General features: G+C 53.4%; 5 protein-coding genes across 5 annotated transcripts; 3 read left to right on the top strand and 2 right to left on the bottom strand.

Moving 5' to 3' along the window:
• Positions 1-286: 286 nt before the first annotated feature.
• PRP31 (U4/U6-U5 snRNP complex subunit prp31) lies at positions 287-2,211 on the top strand (the record flags this gene model as incomplete). Its single annotated transcript, XM_071062470.1, has 2 exons — positions 287-613; positions 730-2,211. The coding sequence occupies 2 exons, from the start codon at positions 287-289 to the stop codon at positions 2,209-2,211; spliced, it is 1,809 nt and encodes a 602-aa protein (XP_070918571.1).
• Positions 2,212-5,652: 3,441 nt separating this feature from the next.
• PRA1 (Prenylated Rab acceptor protein 1) lies at positions 5,653-6,146 on the bottom strand (the record flags this gene model as incomplete). Its single annotated transcript, XM_071062469.1, has 2 exons — positions 5,653-6,014; positions 6,098-6,146. 2 exons carry the CDS (start codon positions 6,144-6,146, stop codon positions 5,653-5,655), a joined length of 411 nt encoding a protein of 136 aa, XP_070918570.1.
• A 2,013-nt stretch (positions 6,147-8,159) lies between these two features.
• Positions 8,160-10,042, bottom strand: MFIFM68171_07048 (Glycosyltransferase 2-like domain-containing protein; the record flags this gene model as incomplete). Its single annotated transcript, XM_071062468.1, has 2 exons — positions 8,160-9,479; positions 9,551-10,042. The coding sequence occupies 2 exons, from the start codon at positions 10,040-10,042 to the stop codon at positions 8,160-8,162; spliced, it is 1,812 nt and encodes a 603-aa protein (XP_070918569.1).
• A 699-nt stretch (positions 10,043-10,741) lies between these two features.
• On the top strand, positions 10,742-12,270 carry MFIFM68171_07047 (N-acetylgalactosaminide beta-1,3-galactosyltransferase; the record flags this gene model as incomplete). Its single annotated transcript, XM_071062467.1, has 2 exons — positions 10,742-11,836; positions 11,899-12,270. The coding sequence occupies 2 exons, from the start codon at positions 10,742-10,744 to the stop codon at positions 12,268-12,270; spliced, it is 1,467 nt and encodes a 488-aa protein (XP_070918568.1).
• A 4,193-nt stretch (positions 12,271-16,463) lies between these two features.
• MFIFM68171_07046 (C3H1-type domain-containing protein) lies at positions 16,464-18,569 on the top strand (the record flags this gene model as incomplete). Its single annotated transcript, XM_071062466.1, has 3 exons — positions 16,464-16,602; positions 16,738-16,856; positions 16,938-18,569. The coding sequence occupies 3 exons, from the start codon at positions 16,464-16,466 to the stop codon at positions 18,567-18,569; spliced, it is 1,890 nt and encodes a 629-aa protein (XP_070918567.1).
• Between the last annotated feature and the right edge of the window lie 596 nt (positions 18,570-19,165).

Raw genomic sequence — 19,165 nt, 5'->3', positions numbered from 1 at the left:
GCAGCAGGCTTGATGCGAACTGGCAGCCAAGGGACCGTGCGCAGAGATGAGTGGGCCCAAGCCGCAGGGCGCCAAGCCGCTAGTCCATTGAAGTACCCCCGTCCTACGCCACATGTTCCCGGTCCGCGTCCGCGCCACGGCTACCTATCCTTCAACTCCAAAAGTTCCGTCGCGGTCAGTCACGTCACACGCTTGGCTCGCGAATTCTGAAGAGCGCAAAAACACCGTCAGCTCCACGATTAAATAACAATAGATAACGGCTATCGAATTAGGGAATTCGTCCGAGATGTCGACGTTAGCCGACGAACTTCTCCAGGACTTTGAAGGATCAGGGTCAGAAGCCGGAGGCGATGAACACGACGATGGTCTTTTTGGTGAGGCAGGCCTCTCGGCCGGTTCTCATACGAACGGACAAGACACGGCGATGGAAGAGGCGCGCGACGAGGATGAGGACGAGGACGAAGATGCCGACATGACGGACGGGCCAGACGGCAACACTCCTCTGGGTGCTGATGACGACGCCAAGGCAAAGATCGAGAAGATGCAGCTTGGGGGTGTTCACGATGTGCGCACCGTTGCGAGCCTCATGAAAACGTTGGCGCCTGTTCTCGAGGTTAGTACACTTCCCCTTCGCCCCCATCGCCCCAACCGATACCCACGAGCTATGGAAAAGCGTTTACATCTATTTTCCTGAGTAATAGCCCTGACAGTTTGCGTCGAACGCTGCAGAAAATCGCACTCTATCAGTCGCGGCCCGCCGAGTCGACACACAACGCCGGCCACGTCGAGGACCATCCCGAGTACCACCTGTTGACCCAGTCCAACAGCTTATCTACCCAGATCGACAACGAGATCGTCTTGGTGCACAAGTTCATCCGAGACCATTATTCGGTTCGCTTTCCGGAGCTCGAAACCCTCATCACCAACCCTCTAGAATATGCGAAGGTCGTCGCGATCCTAGGCAATGGGCCGATGGACTCGGAGAGCATCAAGGCTCTCCAAACATCAACCAACAACCCTCTGGGTGTGACCCTCAAGTCGGTGCTCGACGGCCCATCCTTGATGATTGTCACGGTTGAAGCTACCACGTCCAAAGGTCAGGCCATGTCGCCAGAACAGCTCCATCGGGTGGTGCAGGCATGCGAGATGGTCATTGCGCTCGACAAGGCCAAGAAGACCTTGACCGAGTACGTGCAGTCGCGCATGAACATCTTTGCGCCCAATTTGACGGCACTCATCGGCTCGCTGACGGCGGCGCAACTGCTCAACCAAGCTGGCGGTCTCACCGGTCTCTCCAAGACGCCCGCTTGCAACCTGGCTGCATGGGGTTCGAAGAAGCAGGCCAGCGCGGCTCTGGCTACAAATGTTGGGATCCGGCATCAGGGATTTATCTTCCAGTCGCCTGTAATCCGGAGCATCCCGAGCGACCTCAAGAAACAGGCCATCAAGATGTTCGCCAACAAGATCGTCATGTGCGCTCGCACCGACTGTTTCCACCAGTTCCGCGATGGCTCAGAGGGTGAGCGCTTAAAGGACGAGTGCTTGGACCGTCTAGACAAGCTTCATCAAAAACCCCTGAGCAAGGGCGCCCGCGCACTACCAGCACCCGACGACAAGCCGAGCAGGAAACGCGGAGGTCGCCGCGCACGCAAGGCCAAGGAGGCGACAGCCATGACCGAACTGCGCAAGGCACAGAACCGCGTAGCATTCGGGAAGGAGGAACAGGAAGTAGGCTACGGGATGGGTGACAGCACCAAGGGCCTAGGCATGATCGGGCAGCGCGACGATGGGCGGCTGCGCGTGGCCCAGATCGACAACCGGACCCGCGCCAAACTCAGCGCCAAGAGCAAGGGTTGGGGCGGCGCCAGCTCACTCACTAGCGGAAGTGCGTCGTCACTCAGGGGGCTTACTGGTGGTGGTATGACCAATTTAAGTCTGGCTAGCAGCAAGGGCCTGCGGACGTCGGGTGTAGGGACGACACTGGGCTCGGCTGCGGGCACTGTGTCCTCGCTAGCGTTTACAGCCACGCAAGGCCTGGAACTGGTCGATCCCAAGGTGCAGGCGGATCTCAGTCGCAAGCGCAAGGCCGACGAAGACAGGTGGTTCAAGAGCGGCGCGTTTACACAGGTCGGGGGAGGGAGCAATGATGGTTTCAAAAAACCCGAGCTACCGGCGAGCAAAAAGCTTGACACAGGATCAACCAAGTCATAGCTCCGGCTTGTACGCTGCGGCTTGTCAGAAGATGCACGGATACTAAGCAATATAGATAACAAGGGTACATGGTTGCGGCAGGCAGAGGAGGTTTATGCGCAAAACATCACTCTCGGCGTCTGGTGGCTGTCCCGAGAGGCTTTGGTGTTGTGGGTTTGGCTTCTGATACGCATGCAATGCAGCTCAATCTTTGTACCCGGATCCAGTGAGTAAATTAAGACTTTATTGACAAGTTTCTCTGTTGGTTCATTCTCCGAGGTGCTGTTGGAACCCCGGAACAATCCCTCTGCATCCGGCTCACGGTGAGGACCGTACTTTGATCACGTCCTCCCCCCCGCGGGGAATACTCCGTCCTGTTTTCCTAGTTTACAACCTACAGCAAAGACGGCCCAACGGTATCGAGCTGTGAAATAAAAGACTTCTTTGCAGTTCATGGGCCCGACTACCTCATAGAGCTCATTACATATGATTCGTTTCGATCACCATAGCCTTACTCCCACCACTTCGGGACCTAGACAAACCAATACCAGACAGGGGAAAGGTGCGACACTAAATCGCTTTACAGAATTGCTCGAAGGCCCGAATTAAGAGACAATAATAGTATATCCCTGAGATTATCACTATTCTTAACCAGGTAGATGGTCCAAGAAACGTTTGATTGCATTAGTATTCCACACTTGGATGCGTTCACTAGATGAGTTACCGTTCATCGGAGATATCAATTAAGGGTTCGGGCCGTACCAGGTTTTGATCCGACAGATACTATGTAATCATGTGTCCGTAGTCACATGTCTCTCATGCCCTCCCGTCATGGTCTAGCGGGAAGTACTTGAAGAAATACTTCCGCATGAACAGGTCATCAAACTTCTCAATGTCCTGGCTGTACCGCTGGAAGGTCTTGATCCTCGCACGGTCTCGATGACAACGACCCAGGAGGTGGGAGGGGAACGGTCCAACTGCGCCTTTGTTATCGAACTGCCAAGCCATGAAATTAAGACAATAGTTGAGGCGGCGGTGTAGTCTCCCGAGTTTGCCCATGTCTTCCCGGATGGATGGGCGTCGGCTAGCGCATCTAACGTGGGTGCATGTCAGCATTGCCTTCATCTTGAAATGGAGTTTTATCCAGTTTCTGCACCGGAGTTTATTCACGCCTGTAAACCCGAGCAGCTGCTGTCTTCCATCTTGGATGGTCATGATCTCCCCGGCAATGGCTCGTAGGATTTGCCCAAACCCGTTATCTGCAAGAACCTCCCTGGCTTCTTCTACATCCGCGGCCCTCTGCCATATTCGTCCAAGACGCTCCGCAACAGCTTGAATGACATGGTCAGGAATGGTATTCCCTGGGCTAGTGACTCCGCCATCATAGGAGAATCATTGTACCGGCGAGGCTCATCACTGTCACCAATGCGATTCCATGTGTAGCGACAACTAGCGCAATCTAACAGGCTGTTGAGGACGTCATGGAGCAGCACCTTCTTCTCCTCACCCATGCTAGATACGGATTGTGTGATGGGTTCTTCCTCCCCCAGTGCTCCTATCCGCTTGTTCTTAGGCATGCTCACTTTTCTTATTTTGGTCAGTTTTTAATTTCTTCAATGACTCAGTTAATGCCTTTTGCCAAGGTGGAGATAATTGGTTCAAAATCGGGGATTCGTATGTACCTAAAGTGCTGCATTTTATACGCTTATTTAACAAAGAACGGACTCTACGTTACAATGAGTTTGTTGCGAAGTCAGCCAGGTTATTTACAAATGGCTTTATATATATATATATAAAAAAAAAAAAAAAAATTGCATTCTTTCATCACCTGGGTTTGGCTGGCACTGCATATCAGATCTTTCACCTTCTTTTCTCACCGAGAAGGGGGTTAGGGTTCTGATCATTAATTAGTAATCCGCCAACTTTGACCCACTTGGTGACATCCCAATCGTGTGCTTTATTTCAACTTCATCCATGATTCTCAAGGTTCAATTTTTCGGGTATTGATCGGGTAGGTCTCGCCACATATCTGCTTCATTCGATGAGGCACCGCTTCTGAACTTAGCACAGTACTTCTAACTCGATGCCAGCGGATGAAACTTCTCCCTTGCTCCCATCGACGGACCAAGACAACGCACCGTCCATAGCCACGATGAGCACTTCTATTCTCTGGAAAACTGGCGCCATTTTCGGCGCAACTGCCGTTGGATTAGGTGCTTTCGGTGCACACGGCTTGCGAGCGCGTATTTCAGACCCGCAGAAACTCGCCAACTGGTCTACAGCAGCCCAATATCAAGTATCTTCCCTTACACCTCGTCGCCGGCGAGCAGAAGAGAGCTAACCTACTTCTACAGCTCTTGCACTCGGTCGCGGTCCTAGTTGCGAGCAATAACCCCGTTGCAGGCACGCTCTTCACAGCGGGAATGACTCTCTTTAGCGGTAGCATTTATGCTCTGACGCTCGACACAGAGCGGTTCCGGTTCCTAGGGCCTGTGACGCCGTTGGGCGGACTGTGCCTCATGGCCGGATGGCTGGCATTGGCGCTTGGGAAGCGAGGTGCCGGGTTACGGTTGCCGCGATCTTGATCGTGATTGGTATAGGTGGTGCTGGGCTGACGAGGATGAGGCCATCGGTACGGTTCTGAGATTTTGTTGATGGTGATCGGGCCGGCGGCTGGTCTGCGTTGGACGCTTTGGACGAAGTTATATGTACTTCATCTAGGGAGTGGCCGAAACATTTTCCCGCTCTCCTGCCTCAGCGCCAGTCCGCACCGCTGGTGCTTCTCGTGTTGAGGAAGCCATAGGCCCGTATTGGTTTATCCTGAGACAACCGGGAAACTTCACAGGGTTGAGGTTTGTGAGCTCAGGGGAAGAATAACTATTTTCTACTGGATCATCAGTCCGCCTGTTCGTATAAGATTCTTACGTTCCGTTGTTGTAAGCAAAGCAGCCATTCAAAGGTGTCGCTGGCGGTTGTTTGGGGCCGAATGACCATCTCCATCTCCAGGTTCTGCTCCTACCGTTTGATTCGGGTACATGAAAATCTTGATGTCGGCGTTTCCCAAGTACGAGATTGAGGACGAAGCGGCAATGACGTTCGACGCTATGTTGGTGAAGGCCATTGCGAGAGACGAAGGTGTAGAAAACTAGGTATATCGTGATGGAGAGACTGCTAGGTCTTGATCAGTCAGTGAACAAGGTGATAGGCAAAATCATGTTCGCCTCATTTTTGCTGGCGCAAAATCTACAGTATGTGTGTTGAAATTACATGTTCGTAGCCAGCATGTGGTTACCTCCTGCCATAGCTTCCTGCCTCATAATCTTCCAGCTGCTCCCTCATAGTGAAACAACAGCTTATTCTTTCATAGCCTTTACTAATTGTACGGCCGCGGTTATGAAGAGGCATGTGAGAATAAATTAACTCCCCCGCCACCGTTCGCAATGGACTGATATGTGTCAAGATTCAAGAAGCCAAGACATCGCCGGTGCAGCCAACTCCCGGTGCTGCAACATCAAATGCATAGACATCGATGGCAAAGTACTGCAGCGTGTCGCTGTCAAGAGCTGACTTTGCCGGGTCTGTCTTCGCCAGGTTAACAACTTCTTGGTAGTCCTCTGCAAAGTGAGCCACAACGTCTTCGCTGATCTGAGGGACGTGAAAGACCCTATGAAGGAGATCCGTCGCCCAGAACGTGTTCAACGGCGACTGCGCAACCGTGTAACCCAGGCCACAGACAGAATCGAGATATCGCCTCTTCTCAAAGGAGAGCGGGCAGATGACGGTTTCTTGAGTGGCGTTTTCGCCCCGCCAGTGTCCGGCCCAACCTGGCGTGGAAATGGTCATCAGCACTCTTACAACGTCTCGCATGGATTGGGCAGATGGATGCCAGTAACAAAGAACAGCCCACCTTCCTGCGTAGCGCAGTTGCCGTCAGGATCGTCGCATCGGAAAGTCATGGTGCCACGGTCGGCAGAGATAACCCGGTTGTACCAGCCCAGTACCGTTGCTGTTGTTCCGTTGCCAAAGTATTTCTGCATAAATGGGGAATCTCGCCCCCATCGAAGGATGTGACTTCGTGCATGCTCGGCAAGCTCCACGGTCTCCGATAGTGCGCGAGACAGTTGGCGATGGAGTGTGATGTTACATGATGGGTGAATGGGAAATGAGGGGATGGAATTCGTGTTGAAGTCATTTGCCGTCGCGGTTGGGATGGTGCTGACCAGTGTTGAAGAGCTAGGAAGTGTAGGGCTTGTGGCTTGACGGGGTTGTGCAAGCTCAAGCCTGTGGGGGGAGGCCAATGATGATAATGGCCTAGCTAAAATGGAGAGAAGGAGGTAGAGCCGCATATTTGCAGACCGGAGAACTAATAAGATGACGAGCGAAACGGAACAGGTCTATGAAGTAGATTTAATTTCGTAGTTCCCTCGGGAAAAAAGGGAGGGGGGGTTATTTATAAAGTATCCTCTCGATAACCGACATCAAATTTTAGTACGTGATAGTTTCCTTTCGCCCACGTTGCGAACCTTGATGTCCGGGAGCGAATAAAGACCTCCTATCCACCGAAGGGGGAACTTGGCCAGGATGCCAGAGCGACAATGTGAGGACCCTGATGGCTACCAAGCAGATCCCCAACGCCAAGGAAACAGTGGTGGGAGAGCCTGATGGCTAGTGGTGTAAGGTAGTATTAGCAAACTCTCGTTCAATACACCGCCCTGATGAACGTCCGCTCCGTCGAGGCACTAAGGTAGGTATCGTATCTTAATTAAGCAGCATAAAAACGCACAGGAGAGAGCGAGGAACGGAGGGAAGAATTAAAACAAACGGATTAGAGACATTATTCAGAATCCTTAAAGCTGGTTACTTCGAACGCATGATTGTTGCTTAAATCGTAATGCAGGTGTAGCAAGAGCGAAGATGAGGGGATCTTCATTGGGGGTTTCCGGAGTACCTTGATGGCCGTACCAGAGCAGAACGCACAACTTCCAGCCAATCGAAGAACATTACTGAAGAATGCAACCATCTGCTCCAACCTTACATGCATGCAAGTCAAGTACAAACCTGGCCTTGCTTCTTACTCCGCAGCAGGGACTGTCAGTCGCATGCGAGTCATGCTTTTTACGTCAACTTTGGCCTTTCGCAAGAAACGTAATGAGGTAGAACCCTTGCCTCGATCAACAGATCTTACTAACATGTGGTATGGCCTGATCAGCTACATGGGGACGATGCGATGCCGGGGCTAAACCCGCGTCGAGTGGGGGTCGTATCGAACCTAACCGCGTTGTGTGCGAAGAGTTCTGATCGGTGGTCCACCCGGCAGTGCCCAGAGCTGACAGAAACCAGTGTCAGCCATGAGGGACGGGATCTTATCTGTCGGTAGGATGTAGTTGGTATGCAAACTTGTACTATAAGAAACCTCTTTTCGCCAGCAGATTATCGCTGAGACACAGACGTAGCTGGGTACTACTATGACGAAGCGAGCAGATCTCAACTTTGATATTTATTTAGCTGCACACTACAATGCCGTCCTACTTAGCCTCTTTACATCCTTCTTGCCCTGTAGATGCGAGACAATGCGAGTTTTGATATGTTGGGACAGAGCGAACATAACCGAGTAGGACCGGTCAAGATTCAGAGGAGACTTGCTTGGAGTACAACGCCGATATAAGCATAATAGACTCTGTCACATAATAACTAGGTTGAGAGCGTCTTTTCTGACTGGAAAAAGCGTCTCAATATACTATAGCTTACTTAGAGAACTCCATCTACGGAGTCTAGCTTTAATTTCTATCGAGGTTGTGATAAGGGAAAGAGATTATAAAAGAAGGGGGAATATGAGGTGAGGAAAAGAGGAGATAAACAAGAAATTGAAGAGGAGTTCCATCTTACCTATGGCATAGCATGATGGCTCTGACAGTTCGAAGAGGCTTTCATTACTATTGGATTTAATTATCTCGGAAAAATGACTCCATCTATGATGCCCCAATAGTGATCTTCCAGGCGCCGAATGATGCTATTCCCATGAAAACCAAGATAGCCGCCATTTTCTCGTGCCACACTAGGCACAGATATATGGCAAGCAACTTCGCGACGCAGCCGGCTAAGATACCCATCCAAGCAATAAAGAAGCCCGTTTCCCACCAAGCCTTCCTCCACGAGTCCCTCCTCGCTTGCTCGCCGCTCGCTCTCATGCTAGTGCCCCACCCGTCCGCCGCCATAGTCAGCATGCTCCAAACCTGGACTGCTGGCAATGGAATATAGTAAAAAAGAATGCCGGGGATAATCCAGGCCAATTCGTTCCGCGTCAACCTGTGCGGGTTCCGTAGCAAATTATAGGCCGTACCCAGCAAGATGCGGAACAAGAGATCGGTGTGTGAGAGAACGAGAAGTTGCTGTGAGGTAAAGAAATACCAGATAATAGCCATGGCGCCAATTGCAGGGCCAAACTCGCGTTTCACCATGCCGTAGAACAAGAGCGGATGACTAGTTGTGTAGACGCGAGGGTGCAGTAGCGATTCTATGTGCGTGGCTCGCGCCCACCGGACTTGTTGCTTCAGCCATCGTGCCATGGTTGTTGGCGTGTCTGTTGCCGTGAGCACGTCGGATGCGAAAATGACCTTCCATCCTCGCAGGAGCAGGTTTGTGGTGAGATGGCGATCCTCGTTCACAATCATCCTCTTACCAAGCGCCTTCTGCAAATACCAGGGAACAAGAATCTCGGGTAAGGCGGTCAGTCGGAAGGCAGTGCTCGGCCCGCTCTGGCAGTCGCTGGTCCCGGTGCAAGCGGGAGTTGATCGCGTAAGGTACAACTCGCCCCAGTATACGGCTGAGGCGAGCTGCGTGACAGGCGTCTCGTGGGCATTGTGGACAACTAAACCAGAACTTGCTCCTCCGGCTTGATGATCTGCAGCAATGGCGTTGATGGTGCGTTCGAGGGAGTCGGAGAACACAATCGTGTCCGAGTCTGAGGACCACATGAACTCTATGCCTAGGATGTCGGCAATGACAAGGGAAAAGACAAAAGAGGTAAACATGATGCCTTTCTTGTGCAAATGGCGCTGCTTGAGACAAAGCTGCCGCACTCCGTCCGGCGCTCCGATGCGTAAACGGTGCTGGCTCAAGATGCTCTTGGCCAAGTCGATGCAGTACTGCATCACAATGGCGTCAATCTCGGCTTCGTCGATTGGCTGCCCGTATTGCTTCTTGAGAGATATCGTCTTGGAACGGATTCTCTCAGCGACTTCTCCCAGTGGTTCCGGGACCTGGACGACAGCCGATTGCTCTGGAAAAACCTAATTTTGCCCGTCATGTTAGCGCTGTTATTCAACCTCGCTTTTCCTGTAGAGTGGTAAGAGATACTTACCTGGTTAAAAATGCGGACCATATCTTGATCTTCTGCTTCGTCTCCATCTATGCCGGCTAACACAAAAGCGCATGTTTTGGCCGACTTGTAGCTCTCCAAAGCCCTCCTGTAGAGCGACGGATCCTCTCTCCACCCAACAACTGCTGCGAGGCATTCTAACCTTGAGACACGGGGCTGACTCTCCAGGTGGATGCCGTCCCAATCATCTTTCTCTTGCGGTCCCGGCCGCTCCTCGCCCTGCTTTCCGCCACGGAACCCAAACGCCATCCGGCGCCCCTCAACAACATAACGGTTGAGTTCGGCAAGCGCAATGGTGACAAGAATATCCAAAGTAATTGGATACCGGCTGTGCGCAGTCTGCAGATAGTAGACTGGTATAGCTAGGGCACATCCTAGGACGTTGAGAAACTGACGGAGAACCGAGATTCGGGGCTTGGTGGTCGCTGCCCTCCGCCGGTCCCCATCCATGCGGGCCTTGTCCTCAGACAACATCTGCTGAATGATCAATACAAGAGTGCCGTGTCCAGATTCTAGGACAACGAAAGGCTACTGCATGGAGGGGAAGACGGATTTGCGCATTTTCGTTCTACTGCACATCCTCGGGGAAGTCATGAATTTTCATGGCGCCATTCTGAGTCTTACCCCTGACCCGCACGCCCGGGAGAGCCGGTCAAAAAATGCCTAATGCGACGGGACCGTCGAGAATTGAACCTAGGCATCATAGTGTCACCGCCGTGGGTGGTATAGTAGTGGATACTGGCATTAAATTCCGTCACCTAGCGCTGAGAAATATCTCTTGGCAACGGCTAAGCGAGGAGCAATTTCCCGTATCGCAGGCTCCTCAGCTAATTTGCCTTGTACTCCAGCTGTTGACGATTGGACGGGTGAGGCTGCATGGGCTCTGTGTAAAAATGAGTCAGGCCGAGCCAAAGCGCAAATTTAATGCCCATTGCGAAGGAGCTCGTATTCCCGCCCTCCACTATCGGGTGTCCCATCTCGCGTCTCCCCGATTAACCCGAGGTAGGCGCCTCCTTTTAAGGATGAGAAACAGAGTTCCCGGCAGTCACTACGTTATACTTTTTTTTTCCTTGTTAATCTGTCGGTTGGTCGGTCTTCTGTTAGCACACAATCGCTTGGCAGGTGACCACTACGATCCACACAGGCCATAGGCACTTTGCGCCAGGACAAACGATGATCGTCACGCATAGGAACAACCGGCTCGTGCCGGCAGTCCTCATTACGTTGTGCGTCTGGTTGGTTATTTGCCTCATTGATACCAATGTAAACACCTGGGGCGGTATCATGTCAGAGGCGAGGCCAAGCTCAAATCAAGACTGGACGTCTGTCGCGCCCACAACCACAACAAAGACAGCACCCAGCACCTCGACAGCCGCAACGCCCTCCGGGAAACCAACATCGAATAAGTCTGAAGCTGACCATGGCCGCACTGGAGGCAACCTCACGGCAGGCGACGTCCTGCTGATCATGAAGACGGGCAGCACATCTATGTGGAAGCGCCTGCTCGTACACCTAGTCACCACGCTGTCTCCTGACCGAATCCCCTTCGACAACACTGTCATCTATTCTGACTATCCGGAAACGATCGGTAGTTTCACCGTCATCGATGTCCTGGCGAACTTGACCCAACAAGCAAAGGATGGGCCTGACTTCGACGTGTACCGGCAGCACCCCGAGTATGCAGACCACAATGTCTATGTTGAGGCGGCGGGAGTCGATGGGGATAACTACGGCCCGCCAGGAGGCTGGATCATCGACAAGTACAAGTTTATCCCCTTGATGCAGCATGCCGGGACCAACTGGCCGAACGCGAAATGGTACATTTACATGGAGGACGATACCTACCTGTTCCTACCCAGTGTGCTGGCCTACCTATCGGAATTTGACTGGCGGCAGCCCCATTACCTGGGAAGCTATGCTGCCAAATCCAATGTTACGTTCGCTCACGGTGGCGCCGGCTTCGCCCTTTCGAGAGGGGCCTGGGAAAAATCACTGGGTGCCAATCCGGCCATGTCTGACGATTATGAGGAGTACACAGCCGCACATTGCTGTGGCGATCAAGTCCTTGGCCACGCTCTGAATAAACATGGTGTGAGGTTCGGGGAGAACGGCGGAGACGAAAAATTCACATGGGGCTTCAACCCGATAGTGCATTGGCGGTTTGCCTTTGAGCAGTGGAACTGGTGCAGCCGGCTCCTCTCGTGGCACAAGGTCCACAACCGCGACGTCGCGCAGTACTATGCCCTCGAGAGCACATGGGATTACTCAGTAAGTTTACCTAGCCCGGCCCCAATAGTAGTTGCAAAGCAACACACTGACGGGAATACCAGAAACCCCTACGACACCGTGACTTCTTCTTGGCCATGATTGCGCCGAACCTCCATAAGCGGGTCGAATGGTGGGACAACCTGTCTGGCCTGTATCAAGTCACGTCAGGCAACAAAGCATCGCCGCCAGCACCAGAGTCAGGGTATGACGCCGCGCTGTGGAGCGCGGCTTGGGAATCCGTTGACGCCTGTGAGGCCGCGTGTGAGTCTTGGACAGCCTGTGTCCAATGGAACTACGTCGAGGACTTGTGCAGCATGGACGACAAGCTCATTATGGGCCAGGGCTACGCGCCCGCAATGCCAGAGAGGAAAACCGCATTGAAGCGAACGAGCGGCTGGCTCAAGGAGAGGCTTGACTCCTGGCAATGCGATTGAGCCCCGCCCATCAGTCTCTAGATGATTCGGAAGGACATCTGTGGTCGAATCATTATGCTCGGGGATTCTGCGCCTGACAGTCCACGCCGCGGTGTGATGGCTTAGGATGTCTATGATGCTCAATCCCCCCTGGTGCAACCTCGCAGCAGTCGAGCCATGGTAGTGGTCACTGTTGAGTCTTTGCATAGTTGCCACAGGCGACATAACTTGTGCGGGCTAGGGCAGAGAAGGTGGCGAACTGTTTCTGTAATAACCGGGCACGCGGAACATCTGAGTTTTACGCCGACTGTGCCTTGGTATCAAGTCAAACCTGCACTATCCCGCGTACCGCGCTAGGCAAGAAGGTTAGGGAAGGCGAGTATGGAAACAGCATGGTACCAAGAATAGGGGAGTTAGTGGGAGGTCGTGAGAGAAACACTAGTAGGTCCTCACGGCAGATGCCAATAGTGGCAATAGATACTACTTTTTGCGAACGTAGCAAACAGTCCTGGCGCCGTTTTGGCCGAGTATCTATTGAGCGAACAACAGAGCAGAGGGTGGTGCAAAACACCAGCGCTGCTGCACAAATGCGACTTTATGAAGACAGGGGGAGTAGGATAACTAAGGTCACCCGTCTGTAGTACTAATCCGAGCCGAAAGACAGGATTTGCAAGGGCTTAAAATAATGACAGAAGCTGCTAGACAGTAAGGTAGTGAAATGATAAGAGGCCAAACTTACTTGCAGTGTAATTTAAAAAGTAGCCATGATATCTATCGAGAATATAATGAGAAGAGCAAAGAGAGGTAAGGAGGGAGGAAAAGAGAAAATAAAAAGTTAAAGAAGTAAAAAATAGAATGAAGGAGCAAATAGAAATTAAGTTCTATATACCTACCTAAGCTACTGTATAGCGAGGCGCTTCTGACGCTCCGTAGAGATGCTTTTAATGAGGAAGAAGCCTGCCCCTCTAACTGCTAGGCACACATGGGAGACGGCGAGCAGCCTCATTTAAATTACATATCGTAGTAGATTCCATATTTATTATATGTTAATGGGCTTGGTGTATTTGTCATGCCTAAGCGCGCATCTTTGTGCCGTACGCTGTTCTATACGGCTAAGGGCGATCCGTCCACTGTGCGGATACCTGGTCTCAGAGGTAGTCGGGCCACGCATCACGCGGTGTGGAATTGGACCCAAGACTACGAGGCCAACCTTGTGGCCACCGCGGTTGAGGTCTGAGACAAAAAGAGCAATCGCCTTAGCCACTTGGTAACCTGCAATCTGTCAACCTGTAGGGTGCAATCCGGCTGCATGCAGCTGCATGAAGGGTGGTGTGGTGCGCCCCGTGATTTGCGGATGAGATCACAACGGTCGAACCCGTGCCGGTTCTAAATACGACATAGTTAGCGACTTCGATGGGGAGAGGAGAAATGGAACTCGAGACTTGCTAGTGCTTGTATAATATTGAGGCGTACGAGTTCAGATGCACGCTGATCGAACCCATCTGGCCAAGGGTGAACTGCGCCCGCACGGCATTTAATCCTGCATAGATGTTACTACAGCTGCTGCACGCCGGTGGGAGATATTCACGATCGTGATTGCATGTTACCTCCAATACTGGCTACAGATGACCGCCGACCCACGCGATACATCGAGGTGATGGCTGGCCTATAACGATGGAATAAGAGCTTGCGGAGCTTCGAATCGTACCGTGGGGGCCGGGATAATGACGGCCGGCCATGGTAGGTAAGGATGACGGTAGCGGATGGGATGGCATTTGGACACAAATCCGACGCTGCTATCCGATCTCTTAGCCAGAAGAATGGACAAGGCAGCCACCCCGCGATTCCGAGTTACCGTCTCTCTGTAGCGGTTTGAGCGGGTGTGGGGTAGGTGATGTGCAGCAATAAGACATAGCAGGGTATGTCTGGACTAAAGGATGTGTGGTTCCGCATGGTGGACGTGGGGTAGTAATCAAATCGTCACGGTGTGATCTCTGGCCGGGTTTCGTTGACACTTGACAGCGCCAACGCACTCCCCTTCGGTGTTAAACTGGCCCCATCAAACCTCCGACCTGCACTATCACCTTGGCATAGGTCATCGACCATTAGATTGCGGTCGATCTGAAAGGATATGAGCAGTGAGTCTTGAGTAGTGGGTTTTTGTTTGAAGGGAGGATGCATTCCACGTAAGCAGCGAGTCCCTTTTCGAACCACTGCGTATCAGCAAAGCCGGAACCTGATGTTCTTGAACAACGCCACCCAGACTCCAGTAGGCCATAGCGAAGTTTTCGTATGGCTCTAGCCTACCGAACCGGTCGTCGGACAGTAGTTGCCTATAAGTCCGAACAGGATAACGAATCTCGGCGGTGGGTGGGGGAGCCGTAAATGCCTACAAAGGATACCAGGTTGTTAGCACAGGAACAAACCGTCTGTCGGGTTCTCAACGTCAACCTGAGAAGCGAACTGAATGTGCAACATCCTTCATTACGACATGCCGGCAGAGCATGCTGTACATGTGATACCATTCAGTACGGTGGGGCAACTTAAACAACCACCTCACCAATATCCCTGATCCGGCGTCTTCGCCCCGGATCGGAGTTTGCCGATGCCAATTACTAATACCTACTGGATCGGAAAGGATAAGTGCAGATAATAACATGTGCCATCAAATGGCGCCAGCATGCTGCCTCATGACTGTCGGCGGCAACCCTCGAGGAACGGCGACTACCGAACCTTACTCAACAATACTTTGCCCATTGACCAGATCATGGGCAACAATTGGGTTGCGATATTGTTGTTTCGCCAGGTACTCCAAAGGTGCATGAAGTACCTAACAAGACTGCCTGCGCGCATCTCGGAAAGTAAGACATGACGCGGCAACAAGATCGTCTTGATGCACTAGTGCTCTTTGTTTTGCTGTGGGCGGCATACCTAGCGTGTCGCGGACTGGCTGAGCAGGTGGGGCGAAGCGATTGGTGCGCGGGGGACCGTTTGCATCTTGGAAGATCCGGCGCTCCGTGTGATGCGGCGTCACGCGTGCTCCTGCAAGCCCCTCTCTTCCTGGATAGCGGTGGCTGCCTCGCCGACCGGTTCTCCTTCGTGTTGGGCCCATGTCGGTCAGCCACGAGGCTAGAAGGCTGCACGGAGAACGCCCCGCCAACTTCTGCCTTGATCCGCGTTGACCGGCATCCAAGTGAAGCATTTTGCGAGATCCTCCCGTGACCGAGCACGCCGAGACCGAGTCATCCACCTCGTCCTGCCCCGGTACCTGCACACCGGTGAAAATAAGCATGGGAGATTTCCCTTCCCCTCAACCTCGTTTCCCATGAACGTAGGTTGGATGAGGAAGCACAGAAACAAGCTTCTTGACACATGGGTGTCTCGTCGGATAGCACTTGCGTTTTCTGACAATCCAACTTGCCCGGGCGGGAAGAAAGGTAAGGTATCTGACGTGTCAAGGGCGTTTTGCTCCGTACCCCTCCATCGTTGCTAATGCAGGACACTGTGTGCATCACCACCCATTTAACACTGTACCGTGCGGACCGCTGCAATGCGCATGCTACGATGCCGCTCGCTGTTGGGCTGAAGAGGGCAGCGTGAGGAGATGTCGGAGTGACTTGACATTGCCTGCCAAATGCATTACCGAGACATCGGGACTCTCTTCAGAAGAAAGGTAGCCCGTTGCCTGACAGGTGCTTGGCTGCACTGACAAACCGCTTGCCGCATTAGGCGGCTGGGATTATTCTAACCGAGCAGCGTCCAACCCACCCACAGCATGCCGTTTTAGCCCTCCAGCCCCATGGCACAAGCCCAGAAAAAGTCACACCTCACCCGGAGTGCCAGGGCAGTCAGCAGCTCGGCTCGCCACATTCATACATCCCGCTATCTTGCAGCTCTCCCCTCATTTTTCACTCATTCTCCTTATCAGCCCGTTCCCTAATCGCCGCTGCTTCCGGTGGCTTGGAATACCCTCACTTTGGCTGCCTTCTTGCCCCATCATCCGCTCTGCGGATTTTTTTTTTTAATTTTTTTTTTTTACGTCTGCCACCATTTGGCGGCGGCCTGGCCGTGGTTGCTTTTAGGTACCCAAACTGCCCGTCGACTGGCCCGCTCGCTGCCCCTCAATCCGCATTTCCACAAATCGGGCCCCTCCACGGACCCCAAGTCCCTCCCGCCTCTGCGCCCGCCCGAACCGTCGGCTCAAAGCGTCGACAATGGCGACTTCGCACCCCAGTGAACATCGCCATCTGCGGAGCGGCAGCCTCAATATCCAACCCCAAAGTGGACGCGCTGGTGCCATGATGAGCCCAATGCCCGCGCCGCATCGATTCGACGGGCCGCGGAGCCCGCCCAGTACGTCGCCTCTCCCATCGTATTCCGCACCAGGGGCTTTGGTAGACGGCGATCGTCGACCTGTCCATCTGCGACGTCGCGTCCAGTGCAGTCTCCTAGGTCCAGTACTGACGGGCTACCGTGCCCTCGAAACAGACACATCGCATGTGCCCTGCAAGTTCTTCCGCCAGGGCGCCTGCCAAGCAGGAAACGCCTGCCCCTTCAGCCACGATTTGAGCGCTGCATCGGAGAATGTGTGCAAGTATTTCGCAAAGGTGCGTCGGCTATCTTGAGAGGATGGCTGATCCGATATCCTTTCTCAAGACTGTACTGACCCTTTGTGCCACATCGCGCAGGGTAACTGCAAGTTTGGTCCAAAGTGCGCAAACATCCACGTGCTGCCCGACGGCCGCCGCGTCAACTACGGCAAGAATGGCGTGACGATAGGACCGCCCGGAGTCGCGCTCGGCGCTCGCGTGAATCCCACAACATACCACCAACCGTCAAATAGTGCGCTGACGAACTCGTTCCTCCGTGCCGATGCCTACACCGCCGTCCCCCCATATCCGCTGCAGGACGAACGCTACGTCCATCAGCTGGGGCGGCAGCCGAGCATGGAGAATGGCCTACCGACAATCGACACGACGTACAGTTCGAACCCTGCTTCGGTCTACGGTTCCCCTCGCGACGAGGATGCGAACCGCCTCGGTCTCGGTCTCTCACCTGTGAATACCAAAGGTCTCTCGGTTCTGGATGCGCCACTTCCCGCTTCATTCGACAGCAACGGCATATCGCATGCTGCGCGGTACGGGCCTTGGCCGTCCTCCGTACCCACCAAGTTTGGTCTCGAATCGCCTTCCCCCTCGTTAAACGCAGCTCGGGATGGCCGCACATCCGAGACACTCAAACTCTTGCACACGTCGGCATTTGGTAGCAACGAACATCTGTCCCCCTCGGCGATTGGCGTAAGCGACGCCAATGGCTTCGGAAGTAGCCCGCCTGTTGGCGTATCAGGGCTGGGCTCGGGACTAGGCAGCGACGAATATTTCGGAAAACGGGCGATGCACAGCAGTTCATTGCGGTACACAAAGCCGCGTCTAATAAGCAGTAGCGTCCCCAAGATCGACCGCGACTGGGAAGCCGAGTTTCTGTTCGAGGAGGATTATGTTCCGGGCGCTCTCGCCAACGAGGTGCTCACACCGGCCGAGAAAGCGAGAAGGGGATCAACAACCAACACTGTGCGGCCGGTTGATAGTGTGGAGTTGGGGGTTGAATCTGTTCCTATCAGCGCAACGAAGTTTGGAAGCCCGGCCATGGCCGGAAGCCCGAGTCGCTGGGGGTCTCTATGGCAACGCCAGCAGAAGGATGAAGATGGGTTTCTGGATGCTCCCGGCTCGGGTCGGCCGATTAAGCACAGCTCGGCATTTGGTCATGTGGGAAGCCCGCTGAGAAACTCGAGCTTGGCAACCGCCATCGCGGCTGAGCTCAACAGCGACTCGAGCAGTGACACGGCGGGAAGACATGGCAGCGGCAGCGAGTCACTTTCCGCCCTCACCCAGCAGCTCCGGGAGACACGGTTGGGAGATGGCGCGTCAGGGAGCTCCAGCCCCCGCCTTCATCCCAACGTGCCGCGGAATGGTAATGTTAACGGACTGGGCTCGGCAGGTGTGATCGGGAGAGAACGGGAGAAGGAGCGGGCGTTGGAACGGCACGTCAGCAGTGCCTCAATTGGCTCCAGCGTGACAGGAAGATTCACCACCCCGATTGACGAAGAGGATCCGTCCTTTCTGTTCAACATGGAGGAAGAAGATGACGCCCAGTCGCGGGCACGAAAGCGGGTTTCCGGAGGCCAACTCGCCGCCGCCAGCCCCCTTAGCACGGCGTGGACCTACGCCAGCGCCGCCGCCGGCAGCAGCACCACTGCAAGCACAACGAACGGCAGCAAAGCCCGTACAGGCAGCGCTGTTGAGTCAGTTGGAGGGAGATGACCTTGGATGAACCTAGGCATACTAGCGCACTAATTGCGGAACATACGGCGCAATGAAGGACAGAAGCACAACTGCATTGGGCCATGGCGACTGGAGTACATAGGGATGAAGCGTGGGTGTGGGTATGTCTTCATTACTCGCGGCTCCTGCTTTGGGAGTCGTACCCGTCTCCGCAGACTCGGTTCGGCGTTGAGATACAGGTGTTTTTGTCTAGGATGGATTGGTGGAATCGCTTTCTCTTCCCATACTAGAGAATGTCAGTAACTCATGTATAAAATCTCATGGCATGTATGTAACAGGAGTTGGTAAAACATGGAAATCGGTTCAATCTGGAGAGCGTTTATTCGACTTTTCGGATCGTAGGAGACGTCTTTTGAGGGCAGTCAGCTAACCACCCTACATAGAACCAAGCCCACATCGGATGGGGAGGCGAGAACGAGAAACGGGAAGGTTAAGGCGCTGGAAATGGTAATGTAACTAATGAAATAATAACAAACGATTAGCCCATTCCTGCAGCGCTGTTACTTGAGCAATCAGGCTGCTGTTGGGAATGAGTTCGTCGTCCATCGGAGCTTGGGAGGAGAGCCCGGGCGGTC

The sequence above is a fragment of the Madurella fahalii genome (genome assembly GCF_045866475.1).
Source record: "Madurella fahalii IFM 68171 DNA, scaffold_4, whole genome shotgun sequence".
NCBI classification, from domain to species: Eukaryota; Fungi; Ascomycota; class Sordariomycetes; order Sordariales; genus Madurella; species Madurella fahalii.
Note: the sequence above shows the minus strand (reverse complement) of the source record. Positions and strands in the feature narration are given on the sequence as shown.